A 19,124-nucleotide genomic window follows, 5' to 3' on the forward strand; every position below is an offset into this window, starting at 1 on the left:
ATTCAGAAGAGACAGGATGAGCAAAGCTCACTCAATGCTGAGTATAGAGCTTTCATGGTGAGGCAAGATGGACACAACAATGAGGTTCAAGAGATGCTGGCCAAAATCTTGTCAAGGCTAGGGCCATCTTAGATTGAGTCTGTGTTGTTTCTTTCTTTTCGTTGCATCTGTCTTTGTGCATCTGATCTTACTTATCTTCATGTACTTCTGTACCTGCTGTTTGAACTTCAATGAAATCATCTTCTTCCTCCGTGTGTTTCGTTTTGTTTGTCTCTGAATCTTTTTTGCTTTTTGATGATATGACAAAAAGGGGGAGAAATATGTGATAAATGATTTGATTTAATCAGTTGCTTTTACTAACAAGAACTGCAAGTTCTATATGGTTTAAGTGTTTTGCAGGTATAAAGAAGTGAAGAGAATCTTCAAAGCAAACACCAGAAGCAAAACCATAAGAAGTGTTATTCTGTAAAAAGAATAAGCTCATGGAAACTGAAGCAAGCTTAGTGCTGTCAAGCTTCAGAAATCAGAAGCAAGAAAGAAGAATGAATCAGAAGCACTGATAATAGAATTTGATCCATATTTGTCTATTTGCTTTGACAAAATTCTATTTGCTCTGATACATTATTTTAGCCTATATGGCTCTGATACATATCATGTGTTCTAATATACATTTTATGTTCTGACTTGTTCATGCTGACTTTTGTCGTTTAGTTTTTGTTCTGTAACATTTCAGGATGTAGAGATGCTCTGATGATGCTCTGGTACATTCAACAATGTTCTGATACAAATCTAGCATGAAGTGATGTTGGTAAAAATTCAAGCTCTGAAGCTATCCGAGGGAAGCAGAAATCAGAAGCTGTGATTGTTCTAAAGATCCAGAAAACTCAAGTTCTGAAGCTGTCCTAAATGGAAGCAGAAATCAGAAGCTGTGAATGTTCTGAAGATCAAAGAAATTCAAGTTCTGAAGCTGTCCTAGATGGAAGCAGGAATCAGAAGCTGTGAGTGTTCTAGGGATCTAAAGAAATTCTAGTTCTGAAGCTGTCCAATGGAAGCAGAAGTCAGAAGCTATGAATTCTCTGAAGACAGAAGCTTATGTGATCGTCTCTACCGAAATAATCAGGGAAGTCTTTTATTAAAGTTCTTCGAGTATTTATTTCAGGGGGAGATTATTTATCTCAGGGGGAGATTGTTAATCTCAGGGGGAGACATATTCATATGCTTATGCTATAGCTGTGTAATTTGTCTTTTGCCGTCTGCTCTTTCTGATCGCAAATTCATATCATTTATATATGTTTTTGTCATCATCAAAAAGGGGGAGATTGTTAGAACAAGATTTGTTCTGATCAATTATCTTAGTTTTGATGATAACAATAATATGAATTTTGCTTAAGATAATATGGTACTCTAATCCAATGCAATTTCCTTTTCAGGAAATATATAAAGAGTACGCATAATTCAGCGCTCAGAAGCTTTGTCTCAAAGGGTTCAGCATGCAACATCAGAACATGGTCTGGCAAGACATCAGAAGATGGTCGAAGCAGAATCAGAACATGGGTCTATGGAAGCATCAGAAGAACAAGAGAACAGAAGCACTGAAAGTCTGATGGTATCACGCTCAGAAGCACTTCAAGGTCAGAAGATCAGAAGATGCTTTGCACCAAGCTGTTTGACTCTGATGATATTCAAACGTTGTATTCACAAACATCAGATCAGAAGGAAGTACAAGTGGCAAGCTACGCTGACTGACAAAAGGAACGTTAAAAGCTATTATAGGCAACGTCAGTAGACACAGCGTGAACAAGGCTCGAGGTAGTTGACAAAAGCGTATAACATTAAATGCGATGCTGTACGGAACACGCAAAGCATTAAATGCACTCAACGGTCATCTTCTCCAACGCCTATAAATATGAAGTTCTGATGAGAAGCAAGGTTAATGATTCTAACGATCCTGAACAAAAACAACTCATATTAACTTGCTGAAACTCTGTTCTATTCAAAGCTCAGAATCTTCATCTTCATCAAAGCTCACTACATTGCTGTTGTAATATATTAGTGAGATTAAGCTTAAACGTTAAGAGAAATATCACAGTTTGTGATTATAGCTTTTAAGAAGCAATTGTAATACTCTTAGAATTGATTACATTAAGTTGTAAGGAACTAGAGTGATCGTGTGGATCAGAATACTCTAGGAAGTCTTAGAGGTTATCTAAGCAGGTTGTAACTAGAGTGATCGTGTGGATCAGAATACTCTAGAAAAGTCTTAGAGGGTATCTAAGCAGTTGTTCCTGGAGTGATCAGTGTGTGATCAGAAGACTCTGGAAGACTTAGTTGCTGACTAAGTGGAGAACCATTGTAATCCGTGCGATTAGTGGATTAAATCCTCAGTTGAGGTAAATCATCTCTGCGGGGGTGGACTGGAGTAGTTTAGTTAACAACGAACCAGGATAAAAATAACTGTGCAATTTATTTTTATCTGTCAAGTTTTTAAAGCTACACTTATTCAAACCCCCCCTTTCTAAGTGTTTTTCTATCCTTCAATAAGAACTTCAGGAAGCTTTCTTATCTTTTGATATCAGATACTTCCATGCTAAGAGAGAGTTGAGATGTATCTCAGTTAATATTCTATATGAGATAGTCCTTATTGGTCCTTCATTCTTTAGTTGGACATTGATTCTCTTAAGTTGACTTCTTGAGTTTTATTCATTTTAGACTTTTGATATTCTTCTTTTCTTTGATTGTCATCTTCCAATGATGTTCTCTATGGGATACCAGCGAAAGTAACAACCTCTGCTTCTTTCTTATGCATATTCTATCTTATTTGTTTGAAGATGATTCTTTAATTTCATGATTCTCCCAAAGGTTGATATTTCTTTACCTCTTCTTTGTTCTATTATTGAAGGACCTTCTTCATTTTCTTTGTCTTGAGCAAGAGGATCCTTCGTCTAATTGTTCAATGATTGAGTATGATCTCTTTAAGGACTGAATTGGTTTCGTATGATTGGAGCAATAAGGATCTTGGGTTTGAATTTGTTCATCTTTTCTATGATCTTCCCCTTTCTTGATTTTTCTTGAAATTGATGAAGGATTCTATCTATAGATTTAAGAGTTGGATTAATTTTCCAATTCTTAATTCTTAGATATTTGTTAGTACAACGATTCTTCAATAAAGTTTCCTGTATGAGTTAATCTAGATAAAAATATTTAAAGCTAACATATACTTCTTCTTCGCCTCGTTTGTTAATCTTTTCTTGCCAGATATTTTAAAGATCCTTCCTATATCCTTTCTAGTGTATCCCTCATTTCCTTAAAGGTTTTATAATAATGAATAGTGAAGAGTTCACTATCATCCAGAAGACATTATTAAAAGTTCTTAGTTAAAAGATCTATGTCTATGTTTTTTGGTCCAAAATGGATTTTTCCACTACTATATCATTAATTTGATGAGTAGGGTAGAGTGGACCATCAACTATTGTTTTCTGTATAAAACAAATTTTATTTAAAAAATAAATAAAATTTTCTATTTTCAAAAAGGTGGTGGAGAGTTAAAAATATAACTTGTGGAGGAAGTCACCTTCCTCCTCATATGATTAGTCCTTTAAACAGAAGTTAGACTCTGATGCCATTTGTTGGACTTTAGACTTCATACAAAAGAGGGGGGAGGGTGGTGAATTGTGTGGTTTGGAAACACTTGATTTTTAAAACTTTTTGGAAAATTAATTTAAATCGGAGTTTTAAAAACATTTTCAAATATTAAGTAGCGGAAAATAAATAGCATAAAGTAAACGATAAGGGAAGAAGGTGGACACCGAGAATTATAGAGGTTTGGTAAAAACTAAAGGACCTACTATTCTCCCTAAGACTGGGTCTTGAGAGTTTCCAATAATATACTTGAGAGCTTTTAGTAGGAAAGCCTCACGAACCCCCTTATACAAGGAAATGGTGGTAGATCTTCGACAAAATATTACAAGACGATGGATATGGCTGTTTGTGTCTTTCCTCCAATAAATTACTGAGGGTGAAGTAGTCATTCTTCCATCCCAACTGTGGATTGAAGAGGTTAGTCTCCTTTCTACGAACACGAACCTTGAAGCGGTTAGTATTCAAGTTCCAAATATTTGAGCTCAATTTTTGTTTAATAAGATAACCAAATAACCTCTAACATTTTAACCAGGGTGATCTCAAACCTAGGAAGAATTTTAATATCAGCTAATCTTCAACCAATCTTGGTTTTATCGGCTACCCAAGAACCAAGGGAAAATTATCAAAGCTAGATAATCTTCAACCTATATAGGAACTGTTCACACAATCCCCAACCAAATATTTTATCAAGTTTACCTTCGAACCACATATTTTATCCCTAAATGGACTGTATTCAACCAAGGTATATAAACAACATTTCCTTGGTGAATTTTACAGCTCTACCCTTCCAGCGTTACATTGATATCTTTACTCACAAAGAACTCTTCTCACAAAATGATTTGGCTATAACATTTAGTGAGAGAAAGTTTAAACAAAACTTTAGAGAGAGAGAGGGAAGGGTCAAAACATATTTCTAGATGATTTGAAATGAGAATTCAGGCCTATATTTATAGGTAAGAGGAATTCCCAAAACGAAATTCTCATTTAATTATTTTTACTGTTGCCTAGTCGATTAGCTCTTTGACGTAATCACTTAGGTCATAAAAAATAGTCGTTGTTGGTCATTCAAAAAGGAAAGGAGATCTTGCTAGCCATTTCACATCATTGAGGCGTTCTCTAAATAGCTCAGGGCTTAAGTTTGAATTGATCTAATCGATTAGCTTAAAGGCCTTATCGACTATATTGATTAAATATTTCCCTTTAGCTATTTCCACTGCTTCTAAGTTATCTAACATAACTTAAAGACACTTTTGAAAATGTTTTCTCTGTTAAGGTATTTGAAAAAAGTTTTTAATGTGTATGTGTGCTTACAACCATATACTTTTATGGAAAACCCCTTTGCTTTTACAAAATGTCACTCACTTACTAACTTAGGATATTAACTCCTACCACAAGCCATTTTCCAAATATTATCTTATGTGTTGACACTGCTTGAGATTTCTTGAGGCTTTAGATAGAGAACTTTGTTTGCCATCTTAAATTCATCACAACCATATACCTATAGTTTGAATCCTTAACCATTTAAGTATTATGCTTGACTTGACATTAGTTGTCTTTATGGTTGACTTTATGATTGACCTTTATATATGCTTTTACAATTTTCTTTATATTTGTCATCATCAAAAGGCAATGCGTTGGTTAAAGATATATTACCTACAAAACAAGGTTCCATAAGGCTATGCTCGAAGTTTCCAATAATTAGTCTGCTGATAGATAGGATATGAGGAAGTACTAGGCGCTGGAAAATTAAAGAAATAATCTTTAACATATGGAGGAGACTATTTGGAGGCAGAAGGGTAGAGCAGTTTGGCTTAAGGATGAGGATCACAATGTAAAGTTCTTTCATGGTAAAACAAGTAAAAGAAGGAAAACAAATTTCATTAAGAAATTGAAGGATGACAGTGGCTGTTGGTGGAGAGAGGAAAATCACTATGAAAGAATCTTGATAAATTACATCTTTGATATTTTCTCTATATCTTCCCCCAATAACATTCCTGAAGCTTGTAGAGTTGTGCAAGGAAAACTAAACCAGGATGATTTCAGGTGGTGTGAAGCTCAATTTTCGGCTATGGAGGTTAAAGAAGCTTTGTTTCAAATGCATCACCTGACGGCCCCAGGTCCAGATGGCCTTCCTGTACTATCTTTCCAAAATTACTAAAACATTGTGAAATCTAATGTGAGTTCATTGGTTTTGGATATCCTTAATAGTGGTAAAAACCTAAGTCAAATCAACAATACCTTCACCGCTTTAATTCCTAAGTGTAAGAATATTGGCTACCCCCAAAGACTAAAGACATATTAGCCTTTGCAATGTGGTTATTTAAGTGGTTACTAAGACCATAATAAATCTTCTCAAACAGTTTCTCTCTGATGTTATTGATGTTGAGGAGAGTGCCTTTGTTAAAGGCAGGTTGGTAATGGATAATGCCCTCATTGCAATGGAATGCTTCCATTGGATGAAGAAGAAAACGAAAGGCAATGCTAGAGAAGCTTGCTTTTTTCTTTTTGTTGCAAATGATAGCTTGCTTTTTGCCCATGCCAATGCTAGAGAAGCTGAATGTGTGATGGATATCCTTTAGAAATATCAAGATTCCTTGGGGCAGGTGGTTAACTTAGAGAAGTCTGAGACGTCCTTTAGTCAGAATGTATGGGAGAATGACAAAGAAATGATTTGTATCAGGATATCGGTTAAGACCGTGTCTCGTCATTCTAAGTACCTTGGGCTTCTAATGGTCTTTGTTAGACCAAATAAGGAGATCTTTGTTATGGTAGTTGAGAAAGTGTGGAAAAAGATCAAGGGATGGAAGGAGAAATTCGTATCAAGGTCAGGGAAATAAGTGCTTATCAAAGTAGTGGTTCAAGCAATCCTTAGCTATATCATGAGTTGTTATAAGCTGCTTGAAGGTGTCTATCATGAGATTGAGGCTCTTCTTGCTAAATTCTGGTGGGGATTGAAGAATAAGGACAAGAAAATACATTGGCTTAGCTGGGAGAGACTGTATGGATCTAAAGGGGTGGGAGGATTGGGCTTTCGAGGCATTAGCAATTTTAATATTAGCTTGTTGGGCAAAAACTACAAGAGGCTCCTTACAGTGGAAACTTCTCTTCTTTCAAAAGTCTTCAAAGGTAGATATTATCCCAAGAGCTCCGTATCTATTACTCCTGTTGGCTATTCCCCAGGCTATGCTTGGAGGAGTATCCTTAGTGCAAGAGAGTTTGTTAACAAAAGTAATCGATGAAGAAATAAAAATTGCGAGAGTGTTAGGATCTAACAGAAAAATTGGATGCCTAGAAATTGTAGATTTAAACCTCAAAGCTCAATGCGTGTCTTGACTGCTGAAGCTAAATTTAGTGATCTGATAGACCCATAATTAGGTACCTGGAATTAGAATTTGGTGAAAGCCTGTTTTCAGCATTTAGAGGCTTCTTAAATCCTTGGCATTCCCTTGTCCTTTAGAAGGCCCATTGATGAGTTAATCTATAATTTTGAAAAAGACGGCGTTTACTTTGTTAGATCCTCATATCACCTCATGTTTCAAGACAATTTGATTAATAAACCGGGCCCATCTAGTGTTCCCTACTAGCATCTTTGTAAGAAACTATGGAATTTTCATTTGCCTCCTAGTGAAAAAAAATTTCTATGGCGGCTAGCGAAGAACATTTTCCCACCAAAACCAATATAAAAAAAGGCATCTGTTTAGATCATACTTATCCTCTTTTTCACTCCTCACCTGAAACTGCTCAACATGTTTTTCTGAAGTGCGAGTTCACTAGGCTAGCTTATTTCTCTTTCACTTTTGGTCTTCGCCTTCCCATCAATACTGATTTGAATGACTGTATTATGAGTTGCTTGAGGGACACAAATACTATGTATTCCCAGTTAAAATGTACTATTCTTTAGAAAGTGAGGAAAGCTAGAAATCTGTGTATCTTTCAACAGAAGGTGGTTGATCCTCAACTTGTGGCGAAAGAAGCTTTGGACAGTGTTTTGGAATTCAACAGGAAAAATCTAGGGTTAAAGTCAAAAGTGATCCATGGCCAGAATGGTATTAAGGTGCATGTTTCCAAGGACGTTTGTGTTCTCCAAGTGGATGAAGGATGTTTTGATGATGGTTTTGCTACTTTTGGTTGCTTTTTCAAAGATCCTGGTGGGAAGATTGTGTTTTCTTCCTGTAGGAAAAAGTCTTTTTATGTTGATCCCGCGATTGCGAAAACCTTAGCCATTGGATGAAGTCTTCAGGTGGCAAAGCGTCTCAGGATTGAGAGAATTCTCATCTAGTCATACTCTTTGAACATGGTGGATTGCATCAACTCTCTCTACTCCATTATTGTTTTAGTGCATTTAGTCATTCACTATCAATTATTGTTAGGTAGTTTTAAGTCTTCTTCTATTATGTATTTCAATAGAGTGTTTAATGGTGATGCTCATAACCTTGTTGGTTTGGGCAAGCTTTTTGGCTCTAAGATTTGGCATGATAGCCCTCCGACTCTTGCCTCTGTTTCTGTTGCCCCTTTTATGGTAACTTAATGAAATTAGTTTCCCATATAAAAAAATTCTATTTGAGTTGTATTGGAATTGACAGCTAGCTTGAATCTAGAGGTTTAACAACTTGATGTGAAGATTGCTTTCCTTCATGGTGATTAGGGGTGTGCATTGGTTCGGGTAAATCCGAACCAAACTAGAATCCGAACCAAACCATAGTATTTGTGTTGGATATTTTTTCAGTTCGGGCGAGAACTGAACCAAACCAATGAAATCCAATGGCAATTGGTTCGGGCATCGGATTTTCAATTTTCTACCTGCAAACCCAACCCAAACCAACCATTATTAATTATCATGAAAATTACTACCAAGCATTCAACTTCAAAAGAAAAAAAGTGAAATATCGTATGTGGACAAGTTATGTTATTTTAATTTGTTATTAGAAAATTGTTAGTGTAATGTGGTAACTGAGCATAGAGCTATGAAACACATTCATTATCATATCAACTTAAGTGACTAGTTATAGATTCAAAAGTCTTTATGTTAGATATGTTTTTGTCGGATTTTTTGAATCTATTAGGGAAAAATTGCTAGTCTAATATTTAAAATTGAGCACTATTAATACGAATTTTTTTTATATTATTATGAAAAATTAATTTATGTAAATAAATTATTTTTTCAAATACTTTTGCATTTTCTTTATCTACCCGATCTTTCTCGGTTCAATTCGGTTTGAGCTTTATCGCAAAAATTTGCAAATCCAAGCCAAACAAATCCATTTAATTTTAATCGGTTTAGATTTCGGATTCTCTAAAAATTGAACCAAACCGGCCCGCGAACACCCATAATGGTGATTGGAGGAAGAGATCTATATGGAGAAACTTGAGGGCTTGGAAGAAAAATTTAAAGAAGAGCTTGTTGATAGGTTGAAGAAAATTCTGCATGGTCTCAAGCAAGCTCGCAAAAGGTGGTATAAAAAGTTTGATTTTTTTCATGGAAAGAAATGATTATGGTAAAAGTACTACTCATCATTGTATGTTTGTGAAGAACTTATTTGAAGATGATTTTAATATTCTGTTATTATATGTTGATGATATGCTGATTGTTTGTCATGAAACTAATAATATTCAAAATTTAAAGAAAAAGTTAAGCAATTCCTTTACAATGAAGGACTTGAGTCCTCAGCATGAAATTTTTGGCAAGAGAATTTTTCGTGACAGGAAGAAAGTTAAACTGTGGCTTTCTCAACACAATTACATTTAGAAGGTATTAGAGATGTTTAACATGAGCAATTCAAAATGTGTGAGTACCCCACTTTTAAGTTATTTCAAATTGAATTTTGATTTTTGTCCTACACTTGAAGAAGACAAAGAATATATGAAGAATATTCCTTATCCATCAATTATTGTAAATTTGATGTATGTTATGGTATGCACAAGACCAGATATTGCTCATATTGTTGGTGTTGTTAGTCGATTTCTCTCTAATCTTGGTAAAGATCATTGGCAAACAGTTAAGTGGATTGTCACATATCTTATATGTATTTTTAAAGTATGCTTATGATTTGTGAGTGGAGATTTGGTGTTAGATGACTAAACAAATGCAGATATGATTGGTGATATAGACTCTAGAAAATCTACTTCTAGATACATGATGACTTTTGTAGAGGGAGAAGTGTCTTGGGAATCAAGGTAACAAAAGTGATTGCTTTATCTACTACTTAAGCTGAGCATATTGGAGCAACTGAAGAGTCTAAAGAAATTTTGTGGATGAAGAAATTTCTAAAAGTGTTAAGTGTTCAACAAGAGAAGTTTGTGTTTTCCTATGACATTAAAAGTGCAACTCATCTTTGTAAGAATGCAACATTTTATTTCAAGTAAAAAAACATTGAGGTGAACTTTCATTAGATACGATATGCATTGGAGACGAAAATGTTTTCACTTTAAAAGATCCATAATGATGAGAAAGACTGAAATATGATGACAAAGACTTTATCTATGACAAAGATGATTAATTGTAGAAAAAAGAAGGCATGGTGGAGCAACTTTTTCCCACATGAATCGTTAGAAGGAGATTTGTTGGGTGAAGGAATTTCGCAAAAAGCTTGCCTTTAAAGATTGGAACACCGAGATAGACAAACAGAAAAATGCCAACTTTGAACGCAGTCAACAAAGATAATATATTCAACCGGGATTAAGACATGGCCCTGCCGTAAATGAAAGACTTCCCAGTGATTCTTGGTAAAAAGCTTCAAATGCTGAAGAAAGAGCTTAAGGATTGGAATTATTCCTGCTTTGGCAATGTTTCTCAAAATGTTCTGAAGGATGAAGCTGCTCTAAACAGCATTCAAGAGAATCATACGGGTGTGGTTGGGGGTTTTAACAGGTTGGAGAAAGAAGCCCAAGACAACATATCTCTGGCTTTGCATATAGAAAAGAGTTTTTGGAAAGAGAAATCTAGGATTAAGTGGCGCCTTGGGAGGATCGGAATACGACATTCTTTCATCGTATATCCAAAATTCGCAATGCTTTCAAGCCTATTTCGCTCCTTAGGAATGAGTCTGAGAATTTGGCGGACCCAGAGCATATTGCTTTGCACACGGTGGATTATTTTAAAAATTTGTTTGCTACTAACGTTTCTTTAATGCAAGATTTTTCTTTGGTGGTATTGCTAGAGACTGTGATGGTAGGTTCCTTGGCCTTTGCTAGTTTTATTGGTGATTCTGACTCTCTCATTGTCGAACTCACCAGTGCTATGTTAGCTATTGAGTTCGCCCATGAGAGGGGTTGGAGCAAGATTTGGCCTGAATCTGATTCTGTAGCTGTGGTGCGCGCTTTTTTCCCTCCCTTCATTGTGACTAGGCAACTTCGTACAAGATGGGTCAATTGTGTGAATATTACGGAAAGTATTTTTTTGTGACTTCTCATATTTTCCGAGAAGGAAATAGTTGTCCGAATTCTCTGACTAATATAGGTCAAACGATTACTAATTACACTAATTTTAATATCATTTATAGTTTTTTGCGGACAAATTTTTTAAAAAATAGGCTTCCCTTGTCTTTCTTTAGATTTATTTTTCATTGAGAGAGTTTTGGTTTAAGTCGTCATCTTCTTTGTAACAGTTTTTTTTTAATTTATTTCAATCTTAATAAAAAAAAAAACTCACTCTTAAAGTGATACCCATCATTTACTTAGGAAAAAATAAAATAATTTTGGTGGCCCAAACATATGGGTGTTTTAAGAAGATTTTTATAATTTGTAATATAAAACAACACAACAACAAGGCAACAAGAAGAAATTAACAAATGGAAAAAAAGAAAAGTGACTGCTGCGGGCTGCTGTGAGAGAAAAAGAGAATAATTGATTTCGTGTGATAGATGAGTTTAGGGCCCGTTTGTTTTGCCTTTTTTTAAAAATGATTTTTACAGTGTTACAAAATTTTGTGAAAAAAATGTTTACAAAGAAATTTTTTATAAAAGCTTCAAATGAAAATTTTATTTGAATAGTTATTCTTAAAATGTGATTTTAGGTATTTTATCTATTTATGGAGAAAAAATTTGGATATCAAAATTTCAAAAAATCACTTAATTTTGAAGCTATTTCAAATAGATTTTTATAAAAATCATTTCTGAAATACAACTTTTTGAAAAAATTGCAATTTTGACTAAGTTTTGGTGTTCAATAATCTATGTTTATGTTCTAAGATGTCAAAATTAGTGTTTCATTTTAGAAAAAACGAATATAAAAAATTTATAATATTTTAAAAAACGGTTTTAGAAAATCTATTTTCAAAAATACAAAGAAAAAATCCATTTTTTTAAAGCTGAAACAAACAGGCCCTATAGCAAATGCTGCTGCTGTGAGAGAAAAAGAGGAAAACTGATTTCGTGTGATAGATGAGTGTATAGCAAATTTTACCAATTTAAATTACAAACTCATTATATTATTCCTATCACTCAGCTAATTATATCTATATAAAATATGAGTAGTTTCATTTTCTTTTGGAGTTGTTTTGGTATATTTCACATTTTGTAGAAGTGTTGTTTAAGTGTGTGTGTTTTTATATTTATCCTTACGAAGGTTACTGGCATTAACTTAAACAACAATGAAGAATTCCAATACGACGGCGGACTTCCGAGTTGTTGATATCTTCAACAAGTTAAAAAAGATCATTGATGATATTTGATCAATTCTAACATCAGCTGATGCATTTTATGAAGGTGAATCATAAAAAGTTCGACTTATGATTTAAATTCACAATCAGTTTGTTTGTTTCCGACAATATTACACTATAGAAGACGAAGGAATACTCATAGAGAAAGCTCAAGGTTTATATCCAATAGGGCATATGATTCAATATCTTCACCACTTGAAGCATTTGAGATTTCGCCATAATTCTCAACTTGAGTTTTACTCGTCTTGCTAATCTCTTTCAATCCAAAAGATTCTGAACTATTAGACATGAATGAGTTTTGAAGGGGAGAGATCATTTTATGGTTTAAACCATGATTATTTTGATCCATACCCTTGCTAATCAACTTTTTTCTTATATGAGAATTCCAATAATTCTTCACTTCATTATCAGTGCGTCCGGGCAATCTCCCAGCAATTAGTGACCACCTATACCAAAATCAGCATTGAAGTAATCAATATATATTGAAAAGATATATAAATGATTTAAAACTCAGACCGGTCATCAGTCCAATCAAATTACCATGTCAGAGTGTTATTTATGGGATGACTGGTCGACCTGCGTGACGGTTGAATTTTCCTTAATAAATGGATTGGTATTATATGCATAAATATGTACCTGTTGCCTAAAAGTGCATGAAGCTTGATGATAAGATCTTCTTCATCTTCAGCAAAGTTACCTCTTTTAAGGTCTGGCCTTAGATAGTTCATCCATCTCAATCTACAACTCTTACCGCACCGAAGTAAACCTAAACAACCCATCAAACCAAATTCATGTTTGTTATATGAAATTAGAGAATGCATGTTTCGAATGGTTCTATCTATCATACGCATGTATACCTGCAGCTTGAGGCAGTGTACTCCAACAAACGTCACCGTGTTTGTTAACATAATCAATGAGTTTCTGGTCTTCTTCTTGGGACCAAGTTCCTTTGTTCTTGTTGATGTCACAGCTAGGTTTCCTCATTCTATTATAAGACTTCAATCCTTTCAACTGCAAGAGATAAACGTACCCTCTAGTTAGCTGAAAGTGGAAGATACTAAAGGTAGAGAGAGATAAGGTGGGAGAGATTTTGGAATTATAAGATTGATGAAAGAGGGAAATTAATATATGCATGCAAAGATACTAGGTTGGTTGTTAGGTTGGAATTTTTAAGGAAGAGAACAATAATTGACTTGGACTGGTGGTTAATGCGTGGGGTGACTAACAAACTATACCTTCAATTCAGACTATGCAACTGAAGTATCTATCTATCTATATCTCTCTCTCTCTCTCTCTCTCTCTCTCTCTCTCTATATATATATATATATATATATCCATAAAAGAATATACACATATATCCATATTATTATGTTTGTCTCTAGCCAATTCCTGGTGCAAGTGATTTCATTTTAAAATTTAAGAAATTTAATTTAATTTGTGGACTGTGGTATCAATTATTTTGGCATATTTTAGAATATATTTTAACAGAAAATTCTAAAATCTGTTTGATATGTAAGATAAAAAATTTGATAGAATAATTTGATAAAAGATGTCGTATTTGCACTAGTGCAAAAATGACAATACAATTTATAAATTTACATCCATTATACTAAAAACGGGTGTAAATAAGACACAAGATGGCAAATTCGTAAATAAAATCTCATTTTTAATATTGACAAGTAACCATGGACACCCTATTTTTAAAAAAACGGGTGTAAATTAAAAAAAAATTATAATCAAGTGTTTATTACTCCCTTTTTTTCAATAACGGCCGTAAATAGGAAAAGTAAAAAAAATAATTTTTATTTATAAAATAGTATAAGTTAATATTTGTATTTCTCTTTCTCCTTTCATTGAACCCTAATCACCATTTTTATGCTCTTAGTTTCACCGTGACAACTCCAAATATTTCAAACCCCAATTCCACATCCACCATGAATCATTCTTCACAACCCGAAACACCTCCACCCTCTCTGATTCCATCACCTCGTCCCAACCCGAACCGCCACCACCGTCTGATTCCGCCGCCAATCCATCATTTCCCGAACCATCGCCACCATCCTATTCCACCACACTATCTGAACCACAATCACCACCTTCGTTGTTCCATTCCTTAGATACTCAAACCCCCGAACCCTCTCGGGGTATAGCGGTTCCGTATAAATTCCAACTTTGAGTTTCTATATAATATTTATTTTAGGTGTTAATTTATATTCCAGCAGCAAATATCAAGGTTATTGAACCAAGATTGAGAAATGTAGCATGGAAAGAAAAAGTTGACGGCTGAAAAATGAAACCATACCTCAAACAGACGCACACTGCGGCTCCACTCTTGCCGTTGCAGTTTCCGTTCAATCAACCATACTCGTTGTTGTGTTGTTATTTGTTGTTGTTGCAAGCTGTAATTGATGAATTGATGGAGAATTGGTGCAAAATTTGTCATTTAGCGCTATGCTCACCAAGTGTTTGGTAAAAGTTCTGAACCAAGATTCTTCTTCCTCTATTTTGTTGGAGCCAAAGATATTGTTATTCTATGCCATGGTCTTCGAGCTTCTAAGGTCTGTTTCCGTGGTTTATCGATTATGAGTCCATTATTCATATTTATATTTATTATTATCCAAATTGTTACAAAATATGCAATCTGATCTCATAGACCTGTAATTTCCTCGATTCAGTATTTCTAAGTTGGAATTTTGTTTTCAATCATCAGGAAGATATTATTATGACATGGCTTGCTATTGCTTTGGAGAATGTTGGAATCAGTTCTTTCTGCTTTGAGAGAAATTCCTAGACTCTCAAACTTCTACGTTTTACAAATTGGGAAGGATCATTTCAAAATCTATCATTGAAGTTCTTGATATCTATGGGTTTGAAAGTTTTAGGTTTAATAGGTAAGCTAATGATTTCATCCAACATTTATGATCAGCCAAATACCAGATAAGATAAACAAAAATGTGGGGTAGTTTCAAGTTATGAGAAAACAAGATCAGTGATGAAAATTTTGGAGTTGCTGTTATGAAACATTAAGTTATCCAAGTTAAATAGAAAAATATCATTTCCAGTCTTAGCGACTGTGCCTCGTTCCGTTGGAGCTCTTTCCAGAATACAAGTGCTTCGGTTTAAGAGTAGGTATGACTCTATCGTCTTCTCCGCGCTTAGCATTCTTGTTTCTCGTCTTGACAGATTTCCTAGCAATTTTAATTGCCTTAATCTTTTGAGCAGAATCCCTGAGGCCTTCTTCAGGCACAACTTCATGAGGTGGACGGGAGACCGACCTGGAATGTGACCGTGATCTACTTAGACACTGCTTCTTGCTAGGTGTGTCACCATCAATATCACCATCAATATGATAAAAAAAAGAAGTAAATGTAACAATTTTATACCATCAGTTTTTTAATACTCTCTGATTTAATCTAGTGAGCTCTATAGATAGTAATTATTATTGCATTGAAAAATGAAATAACCATTCATTTCATTTTGAGACAATTGTTTTTGAGTCATTATTCATTGTGGATAGTGGGACAGATTATGTACATCAAGATAGTAAATTCTGAATGTAGTACAATGTACAATAAGAGGAATTTTATCCTGTAACTCTATGATAGTACATTGAATCTATTCTTCTATTAAATGGATTTGTGCAGCTTGGAAAAAGTGAGATAATTATAAGTAATTAAGTGATTTTATTTTAAGCACCTCAAATGTATAGGAAGAGTCCTATTATTATTTATACTACCTGATGTTATCTTTGGTTTCTTTTCTTATCAGTGTGTGAAACCAAACAAGAAAGATTGTTAGGAGCCTCTTGCAATGATAATCATCTCAGTCCCGGATCTGTTTTAGAAGCTTCATTTTCTTCTAGTAGTCTCGACGAAAGCTCAGGTAAATTCTAACTTGATAAACTGCATTCAATTTAAAAACGATTCACACAATTTCAATTTGTTTATTCTCTTTCTGATCTTTGATTGAATTCCAGGATGTGGTTTTCACCCTGATTCTGTGAGTTTCTCGTATAGCCAGCCAGAAAAAATGGAACATGACGGCGAACTTTTAGATTATGTAGTGTCTTTTAATAAAGGAAGTATAAGTAAGATACTAATTGATATTGTCAACCAAATTTCTATGGCATTACAATGGTTATATTCTTTCGGGACACATTTCACAAGAAGCAAGCTCAACAAGCTTTTCTTCCTCCTAATCTCGGTTAAAGCCTCTTGTTGTTCCGGTGTCAATTCAGTTCCATCATACTCAAAATCATCATCTTCAGCTTCTGCCTGGCTGTCATTGATTTTCTTAGACTTCATCTTTATCTCCACTCTCTGATTCAACAATCTCTCACAAGCTGCATTTTTCAAAATCTATCATTGAAGTTCTTGATATCTATGGGTTTGAAAGTTTTAAGTTTAATAGGTAAGCTAATGATTTCATCCAACATTTATGATTTAGTACTTTAGAATTTAACATTGTATCTAATAAAATTCATTTTCTTAGTTTTGAGCAGTTCTGTATTAATTTTACAAATGAGAAGCTATAACAATATTTTAATCAGGTATGGTAGTTTCTTATAAAATTTATGATTTATATTATATAATACTTTTAAATCTTTCCATGAGTTCCGATTCAACTAGAAACTATAAGTTTGAAGAAATGTCAATTGTTTCCTGGAGGGTTCCTCACAAATGCAGGTTGGCCATATACTTGAGCCTTCCTGGAGGGAAATATCTGTTTTAACTGACCTATTCTTTGTAGGCTGTTAGCCGTGAAATCCGAAAGATCCTGACTGAGAGGACAGCCAACTTTAATATTGCTCTTGATGATGTGTCAATTACTACTCTGACCTTTGGCAAGGAGTTTACTGCTGCAATTGAAGCCAAGCAGGTGGCTGCACAAGAAGCTGAGAGGGCGAAATTTGTTGTGGAAAAAGCTGAGCAAGACAAAAGAAGTGCTGTAATCAGAGCACAGGTAAGAAGAAACTGTTAATCCTTATGCAGTTACTGCTGTGGTGCATTTTCAAAGCATATTACAATTGGAAATTGCTGGTTGCGCTTCTATATATCCCCAAAATTCAAGCTGTCTTATTTGTTTCCTTGATCATGATGTCGGATTCATCTTTTATAATGATTGACAAGTGTCTTTGTTCACAAATCTGCTTGTCAAGTTTAATGTGTTTTTAAATTAAATAATGTTTTGGCAATTGCCAGTTTTACACCTCCGACGATTATTGACTTTTCTTACAAATCAACAGGGTGAGGCTAAAAGTGCCCAACTGATTGGACAAGCCATTTCCAACAATCCAGCTTTCATCACACTCAGGAAGATTGAAGCTGCAAGAGAGATTGCACATACTATATCAAACGCAGCAAACAAGGTTTTCCTGAATTCAGATGATCTTTTGCTGAATCTTCAGGAGCTGAATTTTTCGCCTGGCAAAAACTGAGCTGGTTAATCTGTTTATGGTTCTCAATAATTTTCAAGTATAAAAATATGATCGATTTATGGGGAGATATATTTTAGGTAAGAAGTATGCTTCTGGGCAATTTTACATTTGAATCAGATTACAATCATCTAGTAGATGCATTATGTTGCATCGGAAACATTGCAAATCAATCTGGCTCTACTGTGTCTAAGTTTATGAGTAGCCTCTATACTCAACCAAATTAAAAGGTTAATTAGGAGTCAAGCCAGTCGTGTCGTTCACATTCTATACTTTGATCATAGCATTTCTTGAATTGAAGTTTTTATGCATAATGAAATGATATCTGTTTTCACGTGATAAATATGAAGATGGCGTTGCTTTTTCCAGCGAAATGAATAATCTTTGACCATTCAAATCTAATTAAGCTATATAGTTATCAGAATATTTTTTGACAAGCTGTTAATAGCATTTGTACTTGCAATATCTATATAAATAATGTGTTTTATTTATATGTTTCTGATTTGATATTTATCTTTATATATTTAACATTTAGGAAACCTTAGTAATTAGAATTTGAGAAACGTTAGCTTTACATTCAATTTTATTTATTTTTAATAATTATCTTTAACTTTTTTCCCTCTTCCCATAATGTTACCACCGAAGGCATGGCATTGGTGAAGCACGCCGAAGATGCTGCAAGTAACAAAAAGGTATGTGCCTGAATTAGCAATTCTATAATTTTGCTTTTTTTCAGGTTGAAAAGATTTAATTTCTAAATACAATAATTGAGGAAAGACTAGTGCATGCATATTTTGCAATATTTAAGTGTTGACAATTATTTTTCATTATTTTATGGACTTTCGCAGTACATGTTCAACAAGTTAGAGCTTCATGTACTCATTTTAGGGATTGACAAGGCTGGCAAAACGGTAAAACATTTTTTAACCTCGTAGTTTTTAAGAAATTAGAGGTTTGTTGTGTGGCTCTGAATTGCTATATAATGAATAATTTTGTAGACTTTGCTTGAGAAGATGAAGTCGGTGTACACGAATGTAGAAGGTCTTCCTCCGGATTGAATTGTGGAAAGCAATTGCTTCTCCAGGGCGTGGTATTTTGGCCATGGATGAATCCAATGCTACATGTGGAAAGCGGTTAGATTCAATTGGACTAGAGAACACCGAAGCTAACCGTCAAGCATGGCTTGGTTAAAATATAATTTTTATGTGTATGATTTTATAGTACTTGAAATATTATGAATGCACATGATTTTGTATACTTTTTGGTTAATATTAAAAATATTTTGACTTAGTTAAAATATGATTTTTATGTGTATGATTTTATAGTATTTGCAATATTATGACTGAAAATGAAAGATAACTAAATGGTGTATATGAAATAGGGTGTAAATAGATT

The 19,124-nt window shown here is 34.2% G+C and overlaps 2 protein-coding genes and 1 long non-coding RNA gene across 3 annotated transcripts; 2 read left to right on the forward strand and 1 right to left on the reverse strand.

Moving 5' to 3' along the window:
* Positions 1 to 12,280: 12,280 nt before the first annotated feature.
* On the reverse strand, positions 12,281 to 13,376 carry LOC131607408 (transcription factor MYB3-like). The gene is made up of 3 exons (XM_058879417.1): positions 13,153 to 13,376; positions 12,932 to 13,061; positions 12,281 to 12,741 (listed from the first exon to the last, which is right to left on the reverse strand). The coding sequence occupies exons 1-3, from the start codon at positions 13,277 to 13,279 to the stop codon at positions 12,432 to 12,434; spliced, it is 567 nt and encodes a 188-aa protein (XP_058735400.1). The 5' UTR covers positions 13,280 to 13,376; the 3' UTR covers positions 12,281 to 12,431.
* A 1,782-nt stretch (positions 13,377 to 15,158) lies between these two features.
* On the forward strand, positions 15,159 to 17,745 carry LOC131605485 (prohibitin-2, mitochondrial-like). Its single transcript, XM_058877833.1, has 5 exons — positions 15,159 to 15,186; positions 16,064 to 16,177; positions 16,272 to 16,420; positions 17,045 to 17,257; positions 17,541 to 17,745. The coding sequence occupies exons 1-5, from the start codon at positions 15,159 to 15,161 to the stop codon at positions 17,730 to 17,732; spliced, it is 696 nt and encodes a 231-aa protein (XP_058733816.1). The 3' UTR covers positions 17,733 to 17,745.
* A 610-nt stretch (positions 17,746 to 18,355) lies between these two features.
* On the forward strand, positions 18,356 to 18,863 carry LOC131607409 (uncharacterized). Its single transcript, XR_009285293.1, has 3 exons — positions 18,356 to 18,421; positions 18,578 to 18,640; positions 18,728 to 18,863. It is a non-coding gene; the product is annotated as an uncharacterized LOC131607409 (long non-coding RNA).
* The last annotated feature ends 261 nt before the right edge of the window (positions 18,864 to 19,124 follow it).

Source organism: Vicia villosa, linkage group LG5 (genome assembly GCF_029867415.1).
Source record: "Vicia villosa cultivar HV-30 ecotype Madison, WI linkage group LG5, Vvil1.0, whole genome shotgun sequence".
Taxonomy (NCBI): domain Eukaryota; kingdom Viridiplantae; phylum Streptophyta; class Magnoliopsida; order Fabales; family Fabaceae; genus Vicia; species Vicia villosa.

Bases quoted from the DNA above. Each gene is read 5' to 3' on its own strand.
- LOC131607408 (XM_058879417.1), bottom strand. From the start codon at position 13,279: ATGAGGAAACCTAGCTGTGACATCAACAAGAACAAAGGAACTTGGTCC. The intron at 13,062-13,152 runs GTATACATGCGT...TGGGTTGTTTAG, and splicing joins TACACTGCCTCAAGCTGCAG to GTTTACTTCGGTGCGGTAAG. The intron at 12,742-12,931 runs GTACATATTTAT...ATTTTGGTATAG, and splicing joins CATGCACTTTTAGGCAACAG to GTGGTCACTAATTGCTGGGA.
- LOC131605485 (XM_058877833.1), top strand. From the start codon at position 15,159: ATGGGTTTGAAAGTTTTAGGTTTAATAG. The intron at 16,421-17,044 runs GCATTACAATGG...TATTCTTTGTAG, and splicing joins TTGTCAACCAAATTTCTATG to GCTGTTAGCCGTGAAATCCG. The intron at 17,258-17,540 runs GTAAGAAGAAAC...ACAAATCAACAG, and splicing joins GTGCTGTAATCAGAGCACAG to GGTGAGGCTAAAAGTGCCCA.